Genomic DNA, 21,723 nt, shown 5'->3' with positions numbered 1-21,723 from the left:
AGTTTAAAAATAAAACCAGAGTGTCCAAACTTTGGCAGTGTATGTGAGCACGGACATACCTGAGTCAATGCTGTAACTGATCTGTGCATTCTGGCCCTTATCCTTATCAAGTGCAGTGACCGTGAGGACAGCTGATCCCAGTGCCGCAGATTCATACACCTGTCCATCATACATTACCATGGTGAAAAGAGGAGCATGATCATTGACATCCTCAACACCAATTAAGACACGAGCCAGGCTTCGTCTGTATGGGAACTCTTGATCCTTAACCTAATATGGAAAGAAAGTGAAGAAGAAAGCTATTAATTCCCTATCTGAGACAGACAGCAATACCCAATCCTAGCCAGCACACACTCATACACACAAAACAAATTCGCTCACTGCCAGACGGACTGGATAACATCTCTCTCCGGATTATAATAACAAATTTCATCTGTTTGCAGGCAGCAGGAATATCCATGTGCTTATTAGATATGACACTCACTGTCTCTTACCCTCGTCAGGGGAGTGTGGAAACAAGGAGTGATACAGATCAGATCAATAATTAGATCACAGTGGAGAAGCGACACAGATGCAGACGACATTAAACTAGTGACGGCTGCCAAAGCACAAGGAGCAATCTCCTGTTCCTGTCATACCTGCACTCAAGCATGGAGATCATTGAAAGAGAGAGAGAGAGAGAGAGAGAGAGAGAGAGAGAGAGAGAGAGAGAGAGAGAGAGAGAGGGGAGGTAAATCTGTGGGTTCTAGCACTAATCAGATGGTAGCTCTTTTGTTTTATCTCGTCAAACGTAGTTTCCATACATAAAATAAAACCATTTTACTATAAATCAAGAGTAGTAGCTCATTGCTAGTAAGTTACTAGGGTGTTTGGAGGGTAATCTATTACCACATAGTTGGTTTAATTAAGGCTAAGAGATTAAAATGTTTGGTATAGCTTTTAGCATTTTGCTACTGTGTTTTGGAAGGATCTGTGTTAGCATGTTTGCTTTTTGTAGCTGTTTTGTGGAGAATGCAAGCAAACTATCAAATAGTTGTTAGGTTATTGCTAAGTGTAAATATTCTATATAGCTGTTAGCATTTTGCTATTGTGTTTTGAAAAATATTCCTGGGTTGCTCATGTTCAGTATCTTTGTTAGCATGTTGCTATGTGTTTGCTTTTCTTAGCTGTTTTTGGGAGGCTGCAATCATATTATCAGATAGTTGTTTGTTATTGTTGGACATTTCTGTTAATTTGTTTCTGTTTGTTTTGATTGCTGCTAGGACAGACCCAAGGTTGCTTTTGTAGTGTTTTTATCTATTTTGGGAGGTTACACAAGCATATGATCAGATAGTTGTTCAGTTATTGCTAATGTACAGTATAATATGTGCTGAATAGTTGTTAGCATGGTGCTTTGGATTCTGGATGACTTTTGTTTAGCTGAGCTGTTCAGAAAAGTTAGCATGTTGCTGGGTGTATTGGAAGCTACTATATGCTCTGTTAGCCTGTTTGTTTTGATTGCAGCTAGGATGTTTTAGCTGTTTTTGGGAGGTTGAAAGCTTATTATGAATAGTTGTTTGATTATCGGTAATGTGTAAAGAAATGTGCTGAATAGTTCTTAGCATGTTGCTTTGGAGATCTGGATGACTGTTGTTTAGGTGTTCAGAAAAGTTGATAGGTAGTTGCTAGGTTTTTTGGAAGCTAAATATGTTCTGTTAGCATGTTGCTATTTGCTTTGATGGCTACTAGGATAGGCCCGAGGAAGCTTTTGTATTGTTTTTAGCTGTTTTTAGAAGGTTGAAATCACAAAATCAGATAGTTGTTTGGTTATTGCTACTGTGTAAATATATGTGCTAAAGAGTTGCTAGCACTGCTAGGTAGTTTCTGGGTGTTTTCGGAAGCTAACATATGTTCTTTTAACATGTTGCTATTTGCTTTGATAGCTACTAGGATAAAGCCTGCTTTTTGTAGTGTTTTTGGGAGGTTGCAACAAATTACCATACAGTTGTTTGGTTATTACTAAGATGTGAAGATGTTCTGAATAGCTTAGCATCTTGCCATGTAATTCCCCTACTGAAAAAAACAGCGCCTAGGCTGGTTGGCTGGTTTTAGCCACTTGACCAGCCTGGTTTTAGAGGGGTTTTGGCCATTTCCAAGCTGGTTTCCAGCCATTTCCAGCCTGGCTAGTCAGGCTGGAAAATGACCAGCTAAATCTGGCTAAAACCAGCTTGACCAGCCTGGTTTAAGCTGGACAAAGCTGGTTTTGGCTGGGCTCCCAGCCTGGCTAGGCTGGTCAAGCTGGTTTTAGCCGGTCATCTTCCAGCCTGACCAGACATTAATGTCACCATAACGCATATGTGGTATTTCCATATAATCTCTGCGCTCTGTCTGATCTGTCTTGATGTGAATTACCATGATGGTGAGGATGTGCTGCGTGCGGCTCTCGTGGTCGAGTCTGCGGGCTGTATAAATGACTCCACTGTTAGGGTCGATGCGGAAAAGCCTCATGCTGCTGGGGTCGACGCTGCTTTGGAGGCTGAAGGTCAGGCGGTGGCGCTCGTCTCTGTCCGATGCTAACACCTGAACCACCTCAGTGTCCGGGGGTGTGTCCTCTGTGATCGTGATGTCATAGGTGGGCTGGGAGAAAACCGGAGGGTTGTCGTTGTTGTCTAGGACAGTGATGTGAACCTGTGAAGAAACAGTCAAAATGAAATCACTGATTCAACATAAGACTTTCTCAGAAGTGCTGTTATAGGAAAAATGAAACGGCATCATACCGCCCTGTAGTGTTTATTATAATGCCATGTGTACATCTGGCTATATAATTCGCAACCTCCAGAAATGTATATTGGGATATGTTTTCAGAATGAGCCTATGTTGAAAATAATAGCAAAATCTATATCTCTATGCTTTTTGGACAGAATCGTGTCCAATCATTCAGACTAAATTACATGCATGTTAAAGGTACATTTTAGTACCTAAAAATTGTAAAAGATACACTTTGTACATTTTAGGTACTAATATGTACCTTTGCAAAGGTACTGCCCCAGTTACAGCTTATGTCCCTTTATTTCTGATAGTGCAAGTAACAGGCACCCTTATATTGACTGACATATTTGTGACTGTTCTTCATTTCAGGAGTTTTATTTACTACACAGCTCTAAGTGGTTGAAGTTCTCTGATCGATGCTGATAAAATAAAACAAGAAAATCACAAACAAGGACCATGAAAGCATGAACAAATTGCAGTGGAAGGCAGTGTCAGCATTCACACATGCATGTCGTCTGATCTAATTATAAAGTAATAACAGACGTGCACTTCCGTCTCACACTCGCCCTCATGGAAACACGCTGAGCTCCATCTGTGTGTGTGTGTGTGTGTGTGTGTGTTATACACGGTGAATGAATGTATATTTGAGTTTGAAAGTGAGAGAGAGAAACGGTGCTTTCTAAATAAAGAACAAGTCTTAGAGAGAGAAACACTGTCGCTTTCATCATCAGCTTTCCATTTGTCCTTTCTCTGACCCTTCCTTAGGCAATCCTTCTTTCTTCACACGTGTGTATGATTTTTATCATTAAATACGTGAATCTGCATTGAACAGATTGTGTGTGTACTGAATTTTGGGTGTGTAATACATAAATTTGTATAATGGCATGGGTATGTCCTAGGTATTACAACATTAAGGGGGGTTTTAAGGACATGTCTTCATAAGGCAAAACTCCTTAAATCAAACTTAAAAGGGTCTTTTCACCAACAAAATTGCCACAGGGTTTACTGTGAGGGTTGGGTTTAGGGGTAGGGTTATGGTGCGTTCACATCAGACGCGACATGTGCAAATATATATATTTTTTAAAACAAAAATAAATAAAATATAATATAATAAAATAAAAATAAATCACACTATTTTTGCGTAAATAGATATCAAATCTTTTTTTCAACAATTTTTTTGACAAAATTTGACTTCATTCACGCGTCAAATTTGCTTCATTCACGTGTCAAATTCACTTCCAATAGACATGGATATGTGTCATGGGCAATGCATCTGTCTGCCCGGTGACTGTAGGTTTGTTTCTAAATGGTTAACCATGTGGTGCCATGTCTGGGTGCACTAGATCTTTTCAGTTGTGCACCGAGCTCTATGAGTTCATCAACACCTCCAGAAACTATACCTGGATGACGGAGGGTTTCAGCAATGCTTCAGACTGAGCCAAGCCTAGTTTGATAAGTTGTTTTCTGGTGTCAGCAAGAGGATTTCCTCTTGGGACACTAACAACAGGTGCTACATCATAATCACCCCCATACTATAGAAAGCTCCTGATTGGTTATCGTGGCACGAATGTCCGCAAAAGTTCAGATTTTTACATTTGCGTCTTTGCATTGACTTAACATGTAAATTACTCTCGCTTGTTGCTTCATCCACATTTGGTGTGAATGCGTCATTAGGCCCTATAATACGCATTTTTTACAATTAAAAATACATTATGCCTACAAAGAGTACTCATAAAACACCAAAACCAAAATGTGTGTGTGTGTGTTACATGTCCATGTCCATGTAAGTTGGGTTATTGTCGTTTATTTTGGCTGAATCCCTCTCGATGTTATTTTGCTCTTCATATTTTCTTGTTGATTCTCAATGGTTTGTGTTTTGATTTATATTTTGGGGAGAGAGAGCCCAGGGGCACCAGGGAATATTTTTTTTAATACCTTTTATCTGGTTACATTTTTGTTAAACTTCCTTTTGCTTAAGGATTTTTAATTGAATTCATAACAGCGCAAAATGAAACGGCATCATAATGCTCCGTAGCGTTCGTTTTAAAGCCATATGTACTTCTGGTTACATAATTTGCGACATCTAGAAATGTATATTGGGATACGTTTTCAGCCTATGTTAAAAATAGTAATAAAATCTATATCTCTATGCTTTCAGGACAGAATCATATTCAATCAAATGTGTACCATTAGGCCCTATAATTAGCATTTTTTACAATAAAAAATAAATTACGCCTACAAAGAGTCCTCATAAACCACCAAAACCAAAACGTGTGTGTGTGTGTTAAATGTCCATGTATTTATTTATTTATTTGTTTGTTTGTTTATTTATGTTTGCTATTTTGTCCCTCTCTAGAGTTTTGTTCTTGTTTTTGTTTTGTTTTAAGTTGATTTGAAGTAGATTCCTTTTCACCTGCGGATCATTGACCGCCAGCGTTAAAAGAGCTCATTCTGCAGCCCTTCAGGGGTGGGGACCTAAGCGGTCATCCAGACACAAAGTTGTGGTCTTTTGTGTTTAGCCTTAGTTTGTTGTGATTCCGCCCCATTCTTTGTTATTATTTTGTTTGTTAAGCTTAATAAATTCCCTAGACCGATCCATTTGTGTTTTCCCCTCATTTTTGTTATGACTGTGGCTGTGAGTGTGTTTGTTACATGCTGCTTCATACTGAATTTAAATGGGTTGTCTTTTGGGTTTGCGATGTTGTTCATTGGTCTCAAACTAATACTGGCACTCTTGGTAAATATGAGCAAAGATATTTGTCAAAAAACATGTTTTCATTGTTTAACCTTTTGCTCAAAATATGACCAAAAGCTGAAGATGCTTTAGTTTGTTTCTGAATAAGATTAAAGGCTTTCAAAAGTATTTGTGTTGATGTCTGTCACATCGAGACTTTCTCAACCCTGAGACCCGGCTAACTTCAACAATTCCCCAGCTGGGATTCTTGTGTCTTCCTGACAGTATTTTGAGACAAGATAAACACACGTCTTCTTCCGGGCTGATTAATAGCGCTTGCAGTTGACTGGAATTTATTAATCTTTGGCCTGATGGTTGGAAATGGCCATTTCTGTGTTTATTTTAATCTACATTCTCTTTTTATTCCATCACAGCTTTGTTCTTTGTGCGAAATGATAAATGAGTGAGTTTAGCCTGTGTGTTCCTTCATATTTACAGCCAAGTGAAACAGGAGATCATGTTTACAATTGACCTGTTCCTCGTATTTGCTCGTATAAATTTATTGGGGTGTCAATAAATGTTTGAGCAAAAGATTAAAAGGTTAAAACACCTACTTGTTTAAATCTGACATCACATGCCACAAAATACAGGTATAAATGTTTTATCAGATGGTAAAAGTGAACAATATAGACCAATTACCAACCTACGTCACACATGACGTCACACAGGTTCCCGGTTGCAAAAAAAGACTGGCTGCAAAAGCAAACATGTTGTGTTGTGTGGTAGTAAAAACGTAAAAGTGTAAGTTAATAAGGTAAAGTTGGTTTTATATTTACACATTCACATTCAGTGACAACTTGTGACACACTTCCTATATTGTTTACCACGGCACTTTGAATATTCGGTCTGAAATATCCTGCAAGTGTTACTTGAAAACAACATTAACACTGTTTATTTCTTATGATTTCCCTATTTATAGTTTGCAAATAATACTTTTAAGAAATTATATTATTAAGGAAAGAGTCAGAATACAAAACCAACTTTACCTCTATGTGTAAGTTCACATACCCTGCCGTAAGTTCAGGTGTAGTTCGCACTACATAATGTTAAATCTGATAATTATGGAGCATTATTTCAGGCACATGACCACACAGAACAACATTGTTGCCATCCAACGACTTGTACACTGTAAAAAATGGCCGTGATTTCAACGGTAAAAAACTGTAAAAATGCTACAGTACAAATCCGTAAACTGATTAACAGTATGTCTCCTTAATATATACAGCGAATAACCGTAAATTGAATTTCCCAGAATTCGCTGCATGGCACATAACTTTTTATCCATTTTGTTGACATTAATATGGATCTTTTTAGTTGTTTCCCCATCAGTTATGTACATTAGAGATTTATGTTACATCTAATGTTGATAAACAATGTTTATTTCATGACTTTTATTTTATGCGTGTTACCATACTGGTGTTTAGTAGCTGTGTGAATGACACTGAGCACCTTCTATATGCTGACACTCTTTTCTGCTTGTGGGAAAAGTTGATTGTGATGAGCTTTGGCTCATTATGTAACTTCCTCATCACCAAATGCATGTGGGTGTGCTAACGTGTCTAACTGTGTAATAAAAGATGTGTAGATATTGATCATTCAAAATACAGACATATTACCTCTATAAATTAATAAAATACAGTAGTTTACCTTAAAAATGAGAAATTACTTTTACGGTTTGTACCGTGTTTTTAACGGTAAAGTACTGGCAACCACAGCTGCCGTTTTTTTACCTTAAATTTTACGGATTTATTTTTTACAGTGTAGGCCTTTAACTTCTCTCTTGTAAAATCACTTGGAGCTACAATGAGATTGTATATTTGGGGTTGGATGTTCGGTCATTTCGTCTTATCCAATATCCATTGGAAGGGTGCTATCGCAGATGGACCTGTCAGACGAACGCCGCTCACTTTAACGTTAATTTTGCCGAATCACTGGGTGCCAAGCTGCTATAATACACTGCAAGTATTACGTAAGTAATATCTATAATAAATAATCAATATATCTTATTTCTAAGACAACAACAAACTCTGTACCGCATCGGATGCCATTTCCTCGCTGTACTGTAAATGCTAGTGCTCCTGGTTTTTTTCTGCCACCTCCCTGCGTGCCCATCTTGAATATTTATATACATGGTAATTCGTCTATACGTGACCCTGAACCACAAAACTAGTGTAACACTGTAAGGGTATAATTTGGCAATGCCCAAAAATATATTGTATGGGTCAAAATAATAGATTTTTCTTTTATACCAAAAATCATTAGGATATAAAGTTAATCTCATGTTCCAAGAAGATGTTTCCTACAGTAAATATATAAAAACGTAATTTCAGCTCAGTAATATGCACTGCCAAGTACTTCATTTAGACAGATTAAAATTGTCAAATAATCATATCTCAGCCAAATATTGTCCATTCCCTCAGTAACAAACCATAGATCAGTGAAAAGAACATTATTTGGCATATTATTTCAGATGATGCATGAATAAAAACACTTGTTACCCTCATTGTAAAAAATGCTAGCATCAACAGGATTCCTTCATGTTGTGCCAACAAAAAACGCCTGAGTTTACTTAATCTTTCAGATGAGATGTTAAACCGAGGACACATTGTGGTCATTAAAAATCCCATGACACCTCTCGTGAAAAGTAGAGGTGTAACGCCGGTGTCCTGGCCAAATTCCCTCCATCAGCTCTTATACTGATCATGGCCTCCTAATCATCCCTATCCACTGAATTGGCTCTATCACTGTCTCTCCACTCCACCAATAGCTGGTGTGTGGGGAGCGCACTGGCACCGTTGTCCTGTGGCAGCCATCGCAACATCCAAGTGGATGCTGCACACTGGTGGTGGTGTGGAGAGACCCCCCTCATGATTGTGAAGCGCTTTGGGTGTATGGCCATACACAATAAATGCGCTATATAAATACGTTGCACATTACATTAATCATTTTTACAAATATGAGTGAAATGAACATAATGAGTTGTCCCCCTAAAAACATTAAGAGTTGTGTGGTTTCAACTCATTTTAAAGAAGTAGCTTGAACAAGCAGCAAAAGTCATTTTCTGAGTGTATGACTGATTTTGGGGTGGGGCTTCTTTTTGCTCATCATTCCCTCATAGCAAACCAACAGTAAGAGGGGTGTGGTTAAGAATATTGTGGTTGAAGCATCAAACTGACTTCATCAGGACTGCCACTGCAAACAGATTTTGATTGAAGATCACCAAAGCGAATTTATTTTTATTGGATTAACTTGCATGGATTAAGGCGGCGCGGTGGCTCAGTGGTTAGCACTGTCGCCACATAGCAAGACGGTCACTGGTTCAAGGCCCTCTTTGGTTAGTTGGCATTTCTGTCTGGAGTCAGCATGTTCTCCCAGTGTTGGCGTGGGTTTCCTCGGGTGCTCTGGTTTACCCCACAGTCCAAACACATGCGCTATAGAGCATTTCAATGTGGTCAATTCATTGGCCCATGAACATTTCCTGCTTGTTATCAAACTATAACAAGTAGCAATCCAATCATAATTTAACGTTAAAACAGCTGTCATAACATTACTCATCAATATGTGGCTCTTTTTGGATTCTCGGAAGCTACAGAAATTAAAAATATAAACAGAAAATAAGTAGGGACCATTGCTTTTGGATACACCTATCAAAATGGTCTACAAGGTGAATTGGATAAGTTGGCGGTTCATTCCGCTGTGGCGACCCCTGGTTAATAAAAGGACTAAGCTGAAGGAAATTGAATGAATGAATGCATAGATTAGTTGTTGACCTAAAGAATAACAATAGCTAGCAAAATAAACATTTTAAATTTTGATTTCACATGGACTTTAATGCATTGCTCGACTAAACAGTGCTCAAAAATATCTCTCAAGAGAGTTTTCTCAACTATATGAACAGATAAACTTCAGCTTTGACGAGTGTCAAATAAAGAACAAACAGGAGAGGAGAATTCTATGGTGAAATTAGTGCAACGAATTAAAAACAGCTCGAGTAAATGTCAAAACTTTTTATTTTTCGAGTTTATAGAATCTCAGAAATAAAGGTACAAGACCTGTCACGGGGTGGTGCCTTTGTTAAAGGTGAACGTTTGTATCTTAATAGTGCATTTATTGATTCATTTTCCTTTAGCTTAGTCCCTTTATTCATCAGGGGTTGCCACAGCGGAATGAACCGACAACTTATCCAGCATATGTTTTATGCTGCGGATGCCCTTCCAGTCACAACTCAGTACTGGGAAACATCCATACACAAACATTCTTACACTGGCCAATTTAGTTTATTCAATTCACCTATAGTGCCTGTCTTTAGACTGTGGCGGAAACCAGAGCACCCCGAGCAAACCCACACCAACACGGGGAGAACATGCAAACTCCACACAGAAATGCCAAATGACCCAGCCGGGACTAGAACCAGTGACCATCTTGCTGTGAGAAAACAGTGATCCGGAGATGACCTAAAACCAGCTTGACCAGCCTAGCTATGCTGGGAGCCCAGCCAAAACCAGCCATGTCCAGCTTAAACCAGGCTGGTCAGACTGGATAACAAGATATCCAGCTTAAACCAGGATGGTCAGACTGGTCTTAGCTGAATTTAGCTGGTCATTTTCCAGCCTGACCAGCTAAGACCAGGCTGGAAATGGCTGGAAACCAGCCAGGAAATGGCCAAAACCCCTCTAAAACCAGGCTGGTCGACCAGCTAAAACCAGCCAACCAACCTAGGTTTTTCAGCAGGGCTGTGAAGAAACAAAAAGGTGCGGATCCAAGCGCAGATTATTTATTTACAGTGCAACAAACAAGGTGATCAGAATACAAAGTACCAAATAAACGACAAAACCAGAAACTAAATCAGAGACGAGGCTCAGGAATAACAAACTCAAACAACTAAACTTAACTAGAAAACAGACGAGACAAATAACACACGAACTAGACTAAGGCAAAATACAAGAACAAGATCAGAAAAACAAACTCGGAATACTAGACTTACTGGATACTCGGACAAGGAAGACAACGACGCGATGGCAAGCAGAGGTGGAATGATGGAATATATACTCCAGATAATCAACAGAAACGGAGACAGCTGTGAATAGAATCAGTGTATGTGTTCCGGTGTCTGCGCGAGGTATGTATGAAGTTGTAGGGTGCTTCACACCTACACTTTTGTTTCGGAACGTATCTCGTTTGCCCAGTTAGAGCGGTTCGTTTGGCATATGTGAACAGGGCAATCGCGCTCTGTTCCACGCCAAAGTAATCGCTCCGAGATCGCTTGAATGAGGTGGTCTTGGCTCGATTGAAACGAAGCCTGATTGCAGATTCGATTGAGAAAGCGATCTGATACGAGCGCGGTTATATCACAGTGTTTTATGGATATGTAATAGGCTTACGGCTATATGAAGAGAGAATTATGAGTAGGGCGGGAAGTTTCGCGTGTCTCTGGATGCCCGCAAACGAGTGATGATCTCCCGGTAATCTCGCGTCTCCCTCCCGGTCCTTAAATAGGCATCTTCGCGCACCCTTCTCACCCCTCCCCACTGCGTCTCTTCTCAGACACGTCTCACGCGGACCCTGTCAACCACCACCAAACCACCACCTCTCCTGACAGCTTAGCGGGACGCTGCAAAATAAACCCTGACACTATGACCAATGTAAGGAGAGTTTACTCGCATGTGACTTGTTTAAGCTCTTTGGGTCCGATTAGAAACTTTGCCGTGTGAAAGCAAACCGCTCCAAGAGCAAAGAGCAACAATGTAACATTTGTAATCTCTGAACAACTGAATCGATTCACAGGTGTGAAAGCACCCGTAATCTTTTTGGGCACTGTAGTTTCAACTAGTGTCCGATGAACTACAGCGCCCTCAGGTGGTCACTGACCCAGTCATGACAGGCTGCAACTGTTTGTTTACGTTTGCCTTGAGGTAAAAACTTCAGAACAGTACATAGTGAAAGTGTCACAGATGTTTGATATCAAACTCCAGGTGAGTTTTCTTGCGTGTCCATATTTGGCATCTCTTTAAAGCCGTTCAGTATGACAGCTGAGATCTTGGGAGCCATGTTCATGCAGTCTGACCTGCTACAATCGTTTAGGATTATTAAAACGTGCACAGTGTGCATCAGGCTTTAGACAAACAGACGGATCACTCATTTGTCACCTCACTCTCCCACATTTTTTCCTGTTGAGGACGGATCGTGTCCTTTAATCTCTGACCTTCGCAGACACATTACACTGCGAAGGCCTGTGTCCATGATAACGAAGCTATCAATCCGATGGGAGCCTGTATGGCAATCGGGGATGATGACGATGACAGACATTATCAATCAAACCCTCAGCATCAAACATCAGCATCAATCATCCACCGAACAGCAGCTGTCAGGAGCACAAACACTGGAAAGTCTGCTCTTAGATTCCTCCATGGACACTGCTAGGCATCAAACGGGCCTGAAAGCCAACAAAAGCTGCTCCAGGGGACAGGAGGGAATATTAGGTCTCCTTTTAAGATAATGCCTGGACAAAATCTAAGAATCCCAAATCACAAAAGCAAGGCTGTGTAGGAATGGCGTATGTTTTAGTGCGTTTTTTGGTGCAACTTTGGAATATATTTTGTGGAATATATTTGAAAGGGCTGTTTTTACTTTTTTTATTTCATGTATTTACTGTACCTTTTTTTGGTCTTTTGTACTGACTTATACAGTCAGGTCCATAAATGTTGGCACATCAACACAATTCTAACATTTTTGGCTCTATACACCAACACAATGGATTTATAATGTAACAAATAGGATGTGCTTTAACTGCAGGGTTGAAACCCAGAATCTGGGGTCTTGCGACTTGCGTTGAATTCATACTAAAACATTGCGTTCGCACAAAGCTGTAAATGTGTGTACGCAGCAAAAAAATCAGATGGATGAAATACTGCGTACGCATTCTCTTTGTACATCCGAATTAACGTAAAAATGAGCGCACATGCACGAGCGCCAAACCCCTCCCTGCCTCCTCTCCATAATAAATATGATAATGACTTTTCTTTGGCAAAACCAAATGAAAAAGTAATGGCAAAACAAGTAAAAAGAGAAACTTTGAACAGAATGTGATTTGGAGGTGCTGCTTTCGGAGGTAGACTGGAGAAAAACTGTGTTATTTGCAAGTTTGTCCTCCAGAATTAATAACAAAAGAAAAAAAATTGAGTTAAGCTGACGCGGTTAACGCAGTGGGGTCTGAACATCACACTGTGACTTAAAAAAAGAAATGGTGCGATGAAAGGGTGTAAAATTTTATAGTGTTATATATAATATAATATAATAAATATAATAAATATAATAATATAATATAATATAATATAATATAATATAATATAATATAATATAATATAATATAATATAATAATATGATAAGATAATATAATAATATAATATAATATAATATAATATAATATAATATAATATAATATAATATAATATAATATAATATAATAATATAATGTAATATAATATAATATAATAAAATAAAATAAAATAAAATATAATATAATATAATATAATATAATATAATATAATAAAATAAAATAAAATAAAATAAAATAAAATATAATATAATATAATATAATATAAAATAATATAATATAATGTAAAGATGAATTTATATTAATATAATTAATCTAAATAATACATTTAAATATGTCAATACATTTTATATACATCTAAAACAGTTATATATTTATATTAATAATAATTAGTAATATTATTACATAATATAAATGTACAATATTTGTGTACAGAAGGAAATGTTACATAAACATTAATGAGATAACCAATTGTTTACATTTAATCTAAACAAATACACAAATATACATAATATATATTGAAATATAATTTTACATAATAATATAAACTGCATATATATTATAAACATAAATATATTACATAATATTTCTATTGATATAAAATATACTGCCTAAAAAATTAAGGCAACACTTAAACATTGCAATGTAACTCCAAGTATATATTCAAAACAGGTGTGGAGAAAAATGTTTCTGATAATTAACACAAGCACATACACATGCTGTAAAAAATGCTGGCTTCAACACAATCCATCTGTGTTGAGACAACCTGAAGAAATTAAGTTGACTTATTAGTGTTTCCAAATTTAAGTTGACTGAACATAAGACAATTAAGTTGTCCCAGCTCATTTTAAATAAGTAGATTGAACAGCAAATGTCATTTGAGTACACATGTATATATTAAATACACACATATATATTATATTAATATTTAATTCTTCAATAAAGATATTTACCTGAGTGTTTGCCACATTAGTGCCGTCTGTAACCTCCAGCGTCAGGTTGTAAAAGGATCTCTGCTCGGCGTCCAGAGGCTTAGCGATGACGATGGTGCCCACACCTTTCTCAACGTCAAACATACTGTCCACATCTCCGCCTTACACCCAGACAGAAAACACCATTACACACAAGAACTCTCAATAGCGTACACATACATCTCTAACACACACACACACACACACACACATAAACAAATAGATATAACACACAATCAAAATCACTGAGCTGCAGTACTTGAGTACACCAGATGGGGGCGATACAGTGTTTTCAAGAGGGAAGGGATTTCCTCAATATATCCACACACCAAACCCCCCCCCCCCCCCCCCACACACACACACACACACCACTCAAATACACACCACACTCACCATGTCTGCAATGCACACACAGCACACATATCCCATGTATAAAACACAAATACACACACACTGTACACAAGTACAATACGTAAAATGCAGACAAACGATCAAAATACACACAACCTACAACATACAACATCCCAATATAGAAAACACATTATACACACCCCACATATTCAATGCACACACACAACAAGCACTTATCCAATGTGTAACACCCCCACACAACTTGTACACACAGATAAATGCACGCACAGGTATGCACACACCCACACGCACACACATAAAGATAAATATGTACACACACATATAACCGTGCACACACAACACACATATAGATATCAATGTGTACACACATAAACATGTGCGCACACATACACACGCAAAAAGATAATAGTGTACACACAGATAAATGAGCACACACACAAACAGATACACATGTACACGCACAGGTAAATGTCCACGCACACACACACGCAAAAAGATAAACATGTACACCAATAAACGCACTCACATCCACAAAAAGATAAATGTGTACATGTACACACACACACACACACATAAAGATAATTGTGTACAGAGACAGACAAATAGATAAACATGCACACACACATAAATGCACACACATACAAACACACACACACATGAATAACAATCACACAGTAGGTGCAGATGGGTACACCCGCATATGTAACATATACATGTGTGTGTTTGTGCTACTGTAAAGCGGCGTAAATATTCATACACACTTGCACACACACACATTCATGAATGCGCAAACAGGTGTATGTGTGTCTATATATGTTGTGTATAAAAATATCTATCTTGATGAATATTTTCTTTCAATAGGTAATTTGGTATTCATTTGAATAACACTCACACTCACAATCAAGCATTACTTTTGATTATATTTCTTATTTTTGCAAATTTAGATCAGTTATACGTAATATGCAATTTTATACTTTGTTCCCAAAACTATATTAATTATGATTAAATAACTAAGGATGATTTAAATCTATATTTACTATATATACACTTAAGTTTATATTTTTACATAAAAAATTATATATATATATATATATATATATATATATATATATATATATATATATATATATATATATATATATATATATATATATATTTATTTATATATATTAATTGATTAATGAATTAATTGCTCATAATTTGAATTGTGTGTATACACACACACACACATATATATATATATATATATATACACACTCACCGGCCACTTTATTAGGTACACCTGTCTAACTGCTTGTTAACGCAAATTTCTAATCAGCCAATCACATGGCAGCAACTCAATGCACTTAGGCATATAGACATGGTCAAGACGATCTTCTGCAGTTCAAACTGAGCATCAGAATGGGGAAGAATAGTTATTTAAGAGTATTTGAATGTGGCATGGTTGTTGATGCCAGACGGGCTGGTCTGAGTATTTCAGAAGCTGCTGATCTACTGGCATTTTCACGCACAATCATTTCTAGGATTTACAGAGAATTTTCAAAAAAAGAGAAAATATACAGTGAGTAGCAGTTCTGTGGGTGCAACGCCTTGTTTATGGCAGAGGTCAGAGGAGAATGGCCAGACTGGTTCGAGCTGACCATGTCCATCACTTTATGACCACAATGTACCCATCTTCTGATGGCTAATTCCAGCAGGATAACGCTCCATGTAATAGAAAATGAATCATCTCAGACTGGTTTCTTGAACATGACAATGCCTTCACTGTACTCAAATGACCTCCACCATATCTCAATCCAATAAAGCACCTTTGGGATGTGGTAGAACGGAAGATTCGCATCATGGATGTGCAGCCGACAAATCTGCAGCAACTGTGTGATGCTATCATTTCAATATGGATCAAAATCTCTAAGGAATATTTACAGTACCTTGTTGAACCTATGGCGCAAAGGAGTCATTTAGATTTTTAAGTTAATGTCATTTTAATTAATTAAAATATTGTCATTGTACAATTAAAAAGTAATAATAAATACACCATTTTATAAATAAACATATTTATATTTTAGTTTATTTTAAAAAATATTGTTTTTGTTCAGTACACATTTCCGAAAACTCTTTTAGAAAGAAATAATGATACATTATCAGAACAAACAAACAGCTCAATTGAAAAAAAATAAAACAGACAAACGTTAACAAAACATTTATTAGACACAGAATTAGAAACAGGACATGAGGTAAAACAATAATAACGGTAAACAAGGCAAGGATTAAAACATGGCACGAAAAACAGAGAAAATGCTTTGTAATGCTTCACATGTGTTTGTTTGTTCTGATAAAGAGGAATATTTCCAGTACGCTGTTGAATCTGTGTTACGAAGGATTAAGGCAGTTCTGAAGGCAAAATGAGGTCCAACCCGGTACTAGTAAGGTGTACCTAATAAAGTGGCATTTGAGTATATTTATATATATATGATGGATGCTCTTTTAAAGTAAAATTTCATTTCGATTGTAAACTTAATGTCATTTTAATGAATTAAAATATTGTTTTTCTACAGTTAAAAATTAATGATAAATAAACCATTTTATTAAATAAATATAGTTATATTTTAGTTTATTTTAAAAATACCGGTTTTGTTCAGTAAACATTTTGCTATTTTTTTTATTCACCTCAAATGTTGAGATAATATTTAATATAAATAATAACTATTTTTTATTTAATTAAAATAGCTTCATTTTTACATCTATGTATTGTTAAATATGCAAAAAATATATTTTTTACAATATATATTTTTGCAAGTATTTAATATATTAGTATATCATTAATATTTCTCTTAATTATTTTAATTATATATTTATTTTTCAAAAAATCAGGTTTGAGACAATACGAGGGTGAGTAAATGATGACAGAACAGTCCTTTAGAGGTCATGCATCACTTTAAGATGTAGTTCAAGCTGCAGCAGGAGTGTGTTCGAACCCCTGCGTGTGTGAACAGAGGTGAAAGTGTGTTTTGGCAGGCCGTTCTGCTCCCTCTTCACACGCGTTCACACACACACTCGCTCTACACAGCGCACATTAATCATCTCATGCCGCCTGTTGCTGCAACACCTGGTGGACAGATAGACTTACACACGCAAACACACACCTTTCATTCATCAGCGTCCACCCTCGCGCCTAACCAGCTGACCCCAAGCTGACCCCTGACCTTAAGCCACGCTCCATTGGCTGCTTAATGACGCATTTAATCGGGCCGTGGATGATAAGGCTGGGTCAATGATCGCCAGAAGGCATTTAGGTAGATCATAAACACACACACACATGGATGGAAGTACCAAATAAACCATTATCATCATCACTAAGCAGCAGCAGCACACACACATGCATACATTAATAACTGCACACACATTTATAATACATTTGTACGGAAAGACACACCCCCAGATTCCCATCCCAACCAATCACGTTAAAGCAATACAGCACAACACCAAAAGATGAAGAAGCAGAGGCAGCTGATGGTTAAACAGCAACAGAGCAAGAGCAGTTCTGCTGAACTTATGTCCATTTAGATCAATATTTAAAGAAAGATATAGAGACAAAAAGAGAATAAAAGACAGTAGAAGAAAGAAAGAGACACGCAGACACAAAAGACAGACAAAAAGCATAGAAAGAAAGGGATCGGAGTAACACTTTACTTCTTTAAGAGGTGTTCATAAGACACCATTATAATCTTGACATGACACATGGCATGAATATGAATGATGTTTTATGAAAACTGTCATCAAGTGTCATTCGTCCATTTTAAATATAAATATATAACAGTTGACGTTGTTTGAGATGTCTTTGTTATGACAACTTGACATAACCCAATACATCACAACCTGTCTCTGTCAGGAGAACGACATCAAAAATGCTTTTAACGCTTAGAGGTTTTGTCTTGGTTCCAGTTCAAATATACCAAAATTCCTAAACGGGGGGAGGTCCATGGTGTATTGATGCAAAGCAGGGTGTGCTCATGATTCATTTGTAGAAAATCACCTTATTTTTTGTTCATATGTCTTCCTTTGAAGACATTCCTCCTTCCTTGACTGTCATTTTCTCCTAGTTCCTCTGAAAGGCCCGCCCTCAAGAAACTCTGATTGGTCAGCTAACATAATATGCTGTGATTATGTCATTCACACGGTGGAACCTCACGCTTGCTCTTTAAAATAAAATCTGACAGGAGTCTTTCACATATATTCGGAATAAGTTTGTGTAGGTAATATAAAACTTTCACATCTTCTATGAGTTCGTTATTTGAGATAGAAAAATATATATATATTTCAAGAGTTCACACTCAGCTGATGATTGGTATTCAGCTAGTTTGGCATGCTGTCCCAGGAGAGAGCCCTGAGCTCAAGAGATCCTTGAGCCCGGGGCTCCCTCAAGTTGCAGGGCAAAGGGGAGTTTGAGCTCGGGTAGGTCTCGAGAATCCCCCCCCCCTCCTGCTGCTTAAGGATTGTTAAGGTGGTGTGTTGTTGGAAAAATTGAATATGGTGCTAATTTGGTTTAGTCAGTAACTTAAGTCTCATGTTTTTGGATTGTGGGAGGAAACTGAAGGACCCGGGGAAATCCCACGCGAGCACGGGGAGAACATGAACTCCACACGGAAATGGTGTCCGGCTGGGTAGAGACCAGAGCCAGAGGCATTCTTTCTGTGAGGCCACAGTGCTAGCCACTGGGCCGCCGTGCTTCCCTGTAGAGAAAAGAGGAGGAGAAGGGGTGGAAGGGGGGATTCTTCAAGACGAAGATGACTAAAGGTAAGATGCTTGGTTATTTATACTGGGTTAGGCATCGTCTGATTGGTGGTCCGTACATTAGCTTGACTCGGGGCCAGCCGTGTCCTGCATAAGCAAGTGATCCTCTCAAAATTTGTTTATGAATAAACTTCACATATATAATGAAGGGAAAGCGTCTGCATGGAGAGACACTGAAAGTGGCCTCATAGAGAGACACAACGGTTTGACAGATAAATATGAATTTGTAGCTATATTGTTAGCGGCGCCAAACAGCATTTCTCATTGTTTACATCCTCGCTTCAACATACTATTAACGCTAGAAACTGTGCATGTAGTTGATCAATTTTAACAAATAAAAACACAGGTTGGGGCTCACAAGCCACAGCTTCATCAGTTGGAGGAGGTTTTAGCCGAATTCAGCACTAAACCGGGAGAGATTCTGGAAGCTGTCCTTTGTCAAATGCTAGCTCTATATATATTTTTTATAATTCTCTGGAACATAAATTAAATTAAATTGTAAGCACTTCTCTCTTTATGTTGTGTCCTTTGAAAGCCCAAATACAGAAACAAAAGAAGCTCTGTGGAAACAGCTGTGTTTGCATGTCATTTTAGCTTTCTCTGCTATAACATTAAAGCGTCTTTGGGCATGCCCCTTCGCTACGCAGTGTAGGCGTGAGGTGAATGCATATAACCTGAAGCGTTTGTGATCTCACTAGCCCGGATGTATTTTTTTGTTGTCCCCAAACTTTGTTCGCTGTAGGCTTTGCTAAGCTTACTCTGTAAAAGCCAATGTCTCCCTTTGCATTGAACTTTGAGTATTTTCAGAGATGTTGTTTATGTTCACACAGCTACATTGCACATCAACTAAAGTTTAAAAACGATATTATTGTGGATCTCACCTTTAAATAAAGTATCACAAGCCAAAAATATAGTCTTGTTTTCAGAAATAATATGCCAAAATTAAGTTAGTCTTTTAATAAAACAAGCTAAATAATATTGTTTTTCATTTTGAAATAAGATTACTTTAGCAGATTATTTTGTTTGTTTTAAGGAAAACAAATCACTTAATTTTGCTGTATTATTTCTTAAAATAAGACAATATTTGTTGCTTTTCAAGAAAATTCTTCTTGATTTAGGAACATTTAGATACTTTGACTAAAAACAAGACAAAAGAAAGTAAGACAAGCATTTTTTTTTGTGAAGACACCATAACTTGTCACACTTCTGTCATAAACATGATTATCATGAGGCACTATAATTTTCTAGAAAATGCTTCTTGATTTAAGAACATTTAGATACTTTGACTAGAAACAAGACAAAAGAAAGACAAGCATTTTTTTGTGAAGACACCATAACTTGTCATAAACCTGTCATAAACATGATTATCATGAGGCATTATAATTGTCATGAAAATTATGTCAGTGTCATTAACATTTTTCTTGACTTCAGCTTTAGTGGTGTGAATGAAATGTGTCAGAAAAATGTCATTAGATCTTATTAATTATCACTGACAATGTTATAAAATTATTTCACATTTTTAATCTTTTAATCATTTTTAAACAAATTTAGTTTGCTCCACCAAAAAAAGGAGATCAGAAAAATATTCATGACACAATTATAATGGCATCATGACAATCATGTTTATGACTGATTTATGACATGTTGGTTGTGTAAAGTTGTCATGACGAAGACAAACTATGATGTGTTTATATTAAGTTATCGTAACAAATACATCTCAACCATTGTTACTTTTGCATTTAAATTAAATAACTTAATGACAGTTGTTATTAAGTTGTCACATTTTTGTCGTATCATATCTAGATTATAAAGGTGTCAAGATAGCCTTATGAAAACCACTTCAAGTAAAGTGTTACCAGCGTGGACAGAAATAGAGTACGAAAGACAGCTAGAGAACAGAAAGACGAATAGAAAACAAAGACAGGTGGAAAAGAGAAAGAAAGGTCAAGATAAAAACAGACATTAGGGCTCAACAGTAAGGAGAAATGATTGTAGTCAGCAAGAAAGTTGATAAAATAAGTGACAAGAGTCACACAAGTTTATAATTTGCAGCTGTTTTTAAGCCTTCTTAAGCCATTGTAGACATTCATGAGATTTTGGTTCATTCAATCATGATAAGAAAGCTAAACTCAACACTCGCAATGTCTGAGAGGGTTACTAAAGTTTATCACTCGCACGTGTTTTTAAGCCATGTTAAGTCAAATTAAGTGCGATAAGATAAAAAAAAAGATTAAATGCACTTCTAGGTTTTCTGTGAGTATAAAAAGAGTTTCAGAAAGGGTTTAAATACCCTTCAGTGTTCTCTTAAATTGGGAAAGAGATGTGAAATTAAGTGAAAAAACTAACTGAAAGAGAGTAAGTGAAAGCACATGTGCATCAGTATATTAGTTCTGTGCATGAGGTCTTAAAGTGACAGCAGCCCAAAAAACCTGAAAAGAGAGATGTTCACTTTGCTGTCGACTAAATTATTTGGTCACACTTTATTTTGATGATCCGTTTGTTGAATTTAAATCATTTAAGTCTTATTTGCTTTATTTCGGTTAGAATAAAAGCAGTTTTAAATTTTTTAAAACATCATTTTAAGGTCAAAATTATTAGCGTCAGATCAGAAAGTTTACAGAACAAACCATCGTTATACAATAACTTGCCTAAACCTGCTTAGTTAACCTAATTAACTTAAATAAGCCTCGAAATGTCACTTTAAGCTGTATAGAAGTGTCTTAAAAAAATATCTAGAGAAATATTATTTACTGTCATCATGACAAAGATAAAA

At 36.9% G+C, this 21,723-nt stretch overlaps 1 protein-coding gene across 10 annotated transcripts in view; it reads right to left on the bottom strand.

Annotated features, from left to right (window-relative positions):
- Nucleotides 1–21,723, bottom strand: part of fat3a (FAT atypical cadherin 3a) — a 523,435-nt gene that overhangs the window by 103,807 nt on the left and 397,905 nt on the right. For 9 of the 10 annotated variants that reach the window (XR_012390554.1, XM_073923188.1, XM_017350986.3 and 6 more), the window contains 3 exons: nucleotides 13,770–13,909; nucleotides 2,392–2,667; nucleotides 60–270 (listed from right to left, as the gene is read on the bottom strand). Coding sequence is in view for 9 of the 10 variants with exons in the window: in XM_073923188.1 (XP_073779289.1) it covers nucleotides 60–270; nucleotides 2,392–2,667; nucleotides 13,770–13,909 (627 nt within the window). In the remaining variant the exon portion in view is untranslated. Of the gene's footprint in view, nucleotides 1–59; nucleotides 271–1,303; nucleotides 2,217–2,313; nucleotides 2,668–13,769; nucleotides 13,910–21,723 lie in introns of those variants that run through there. The other variant, XM_073923191.1, reaches the window with a different exon arrangement.

Source organism: Danio rerio, chromosome 15 (assembly GCF_049306965.1).
Source record: "Danio rerio strain Tuebingen ecotype United States chromosome 15, GRCz12tu, whole genome shotgun sequence".
NCBI lineage: Eukaryota > Metazoa > Chordata > Actinopteri > Cypriniformes > Danionidae > Danio > Danio rerio.
This window is presented reverse-complemented; position numbering and strand designations above follow the sequence as displayed.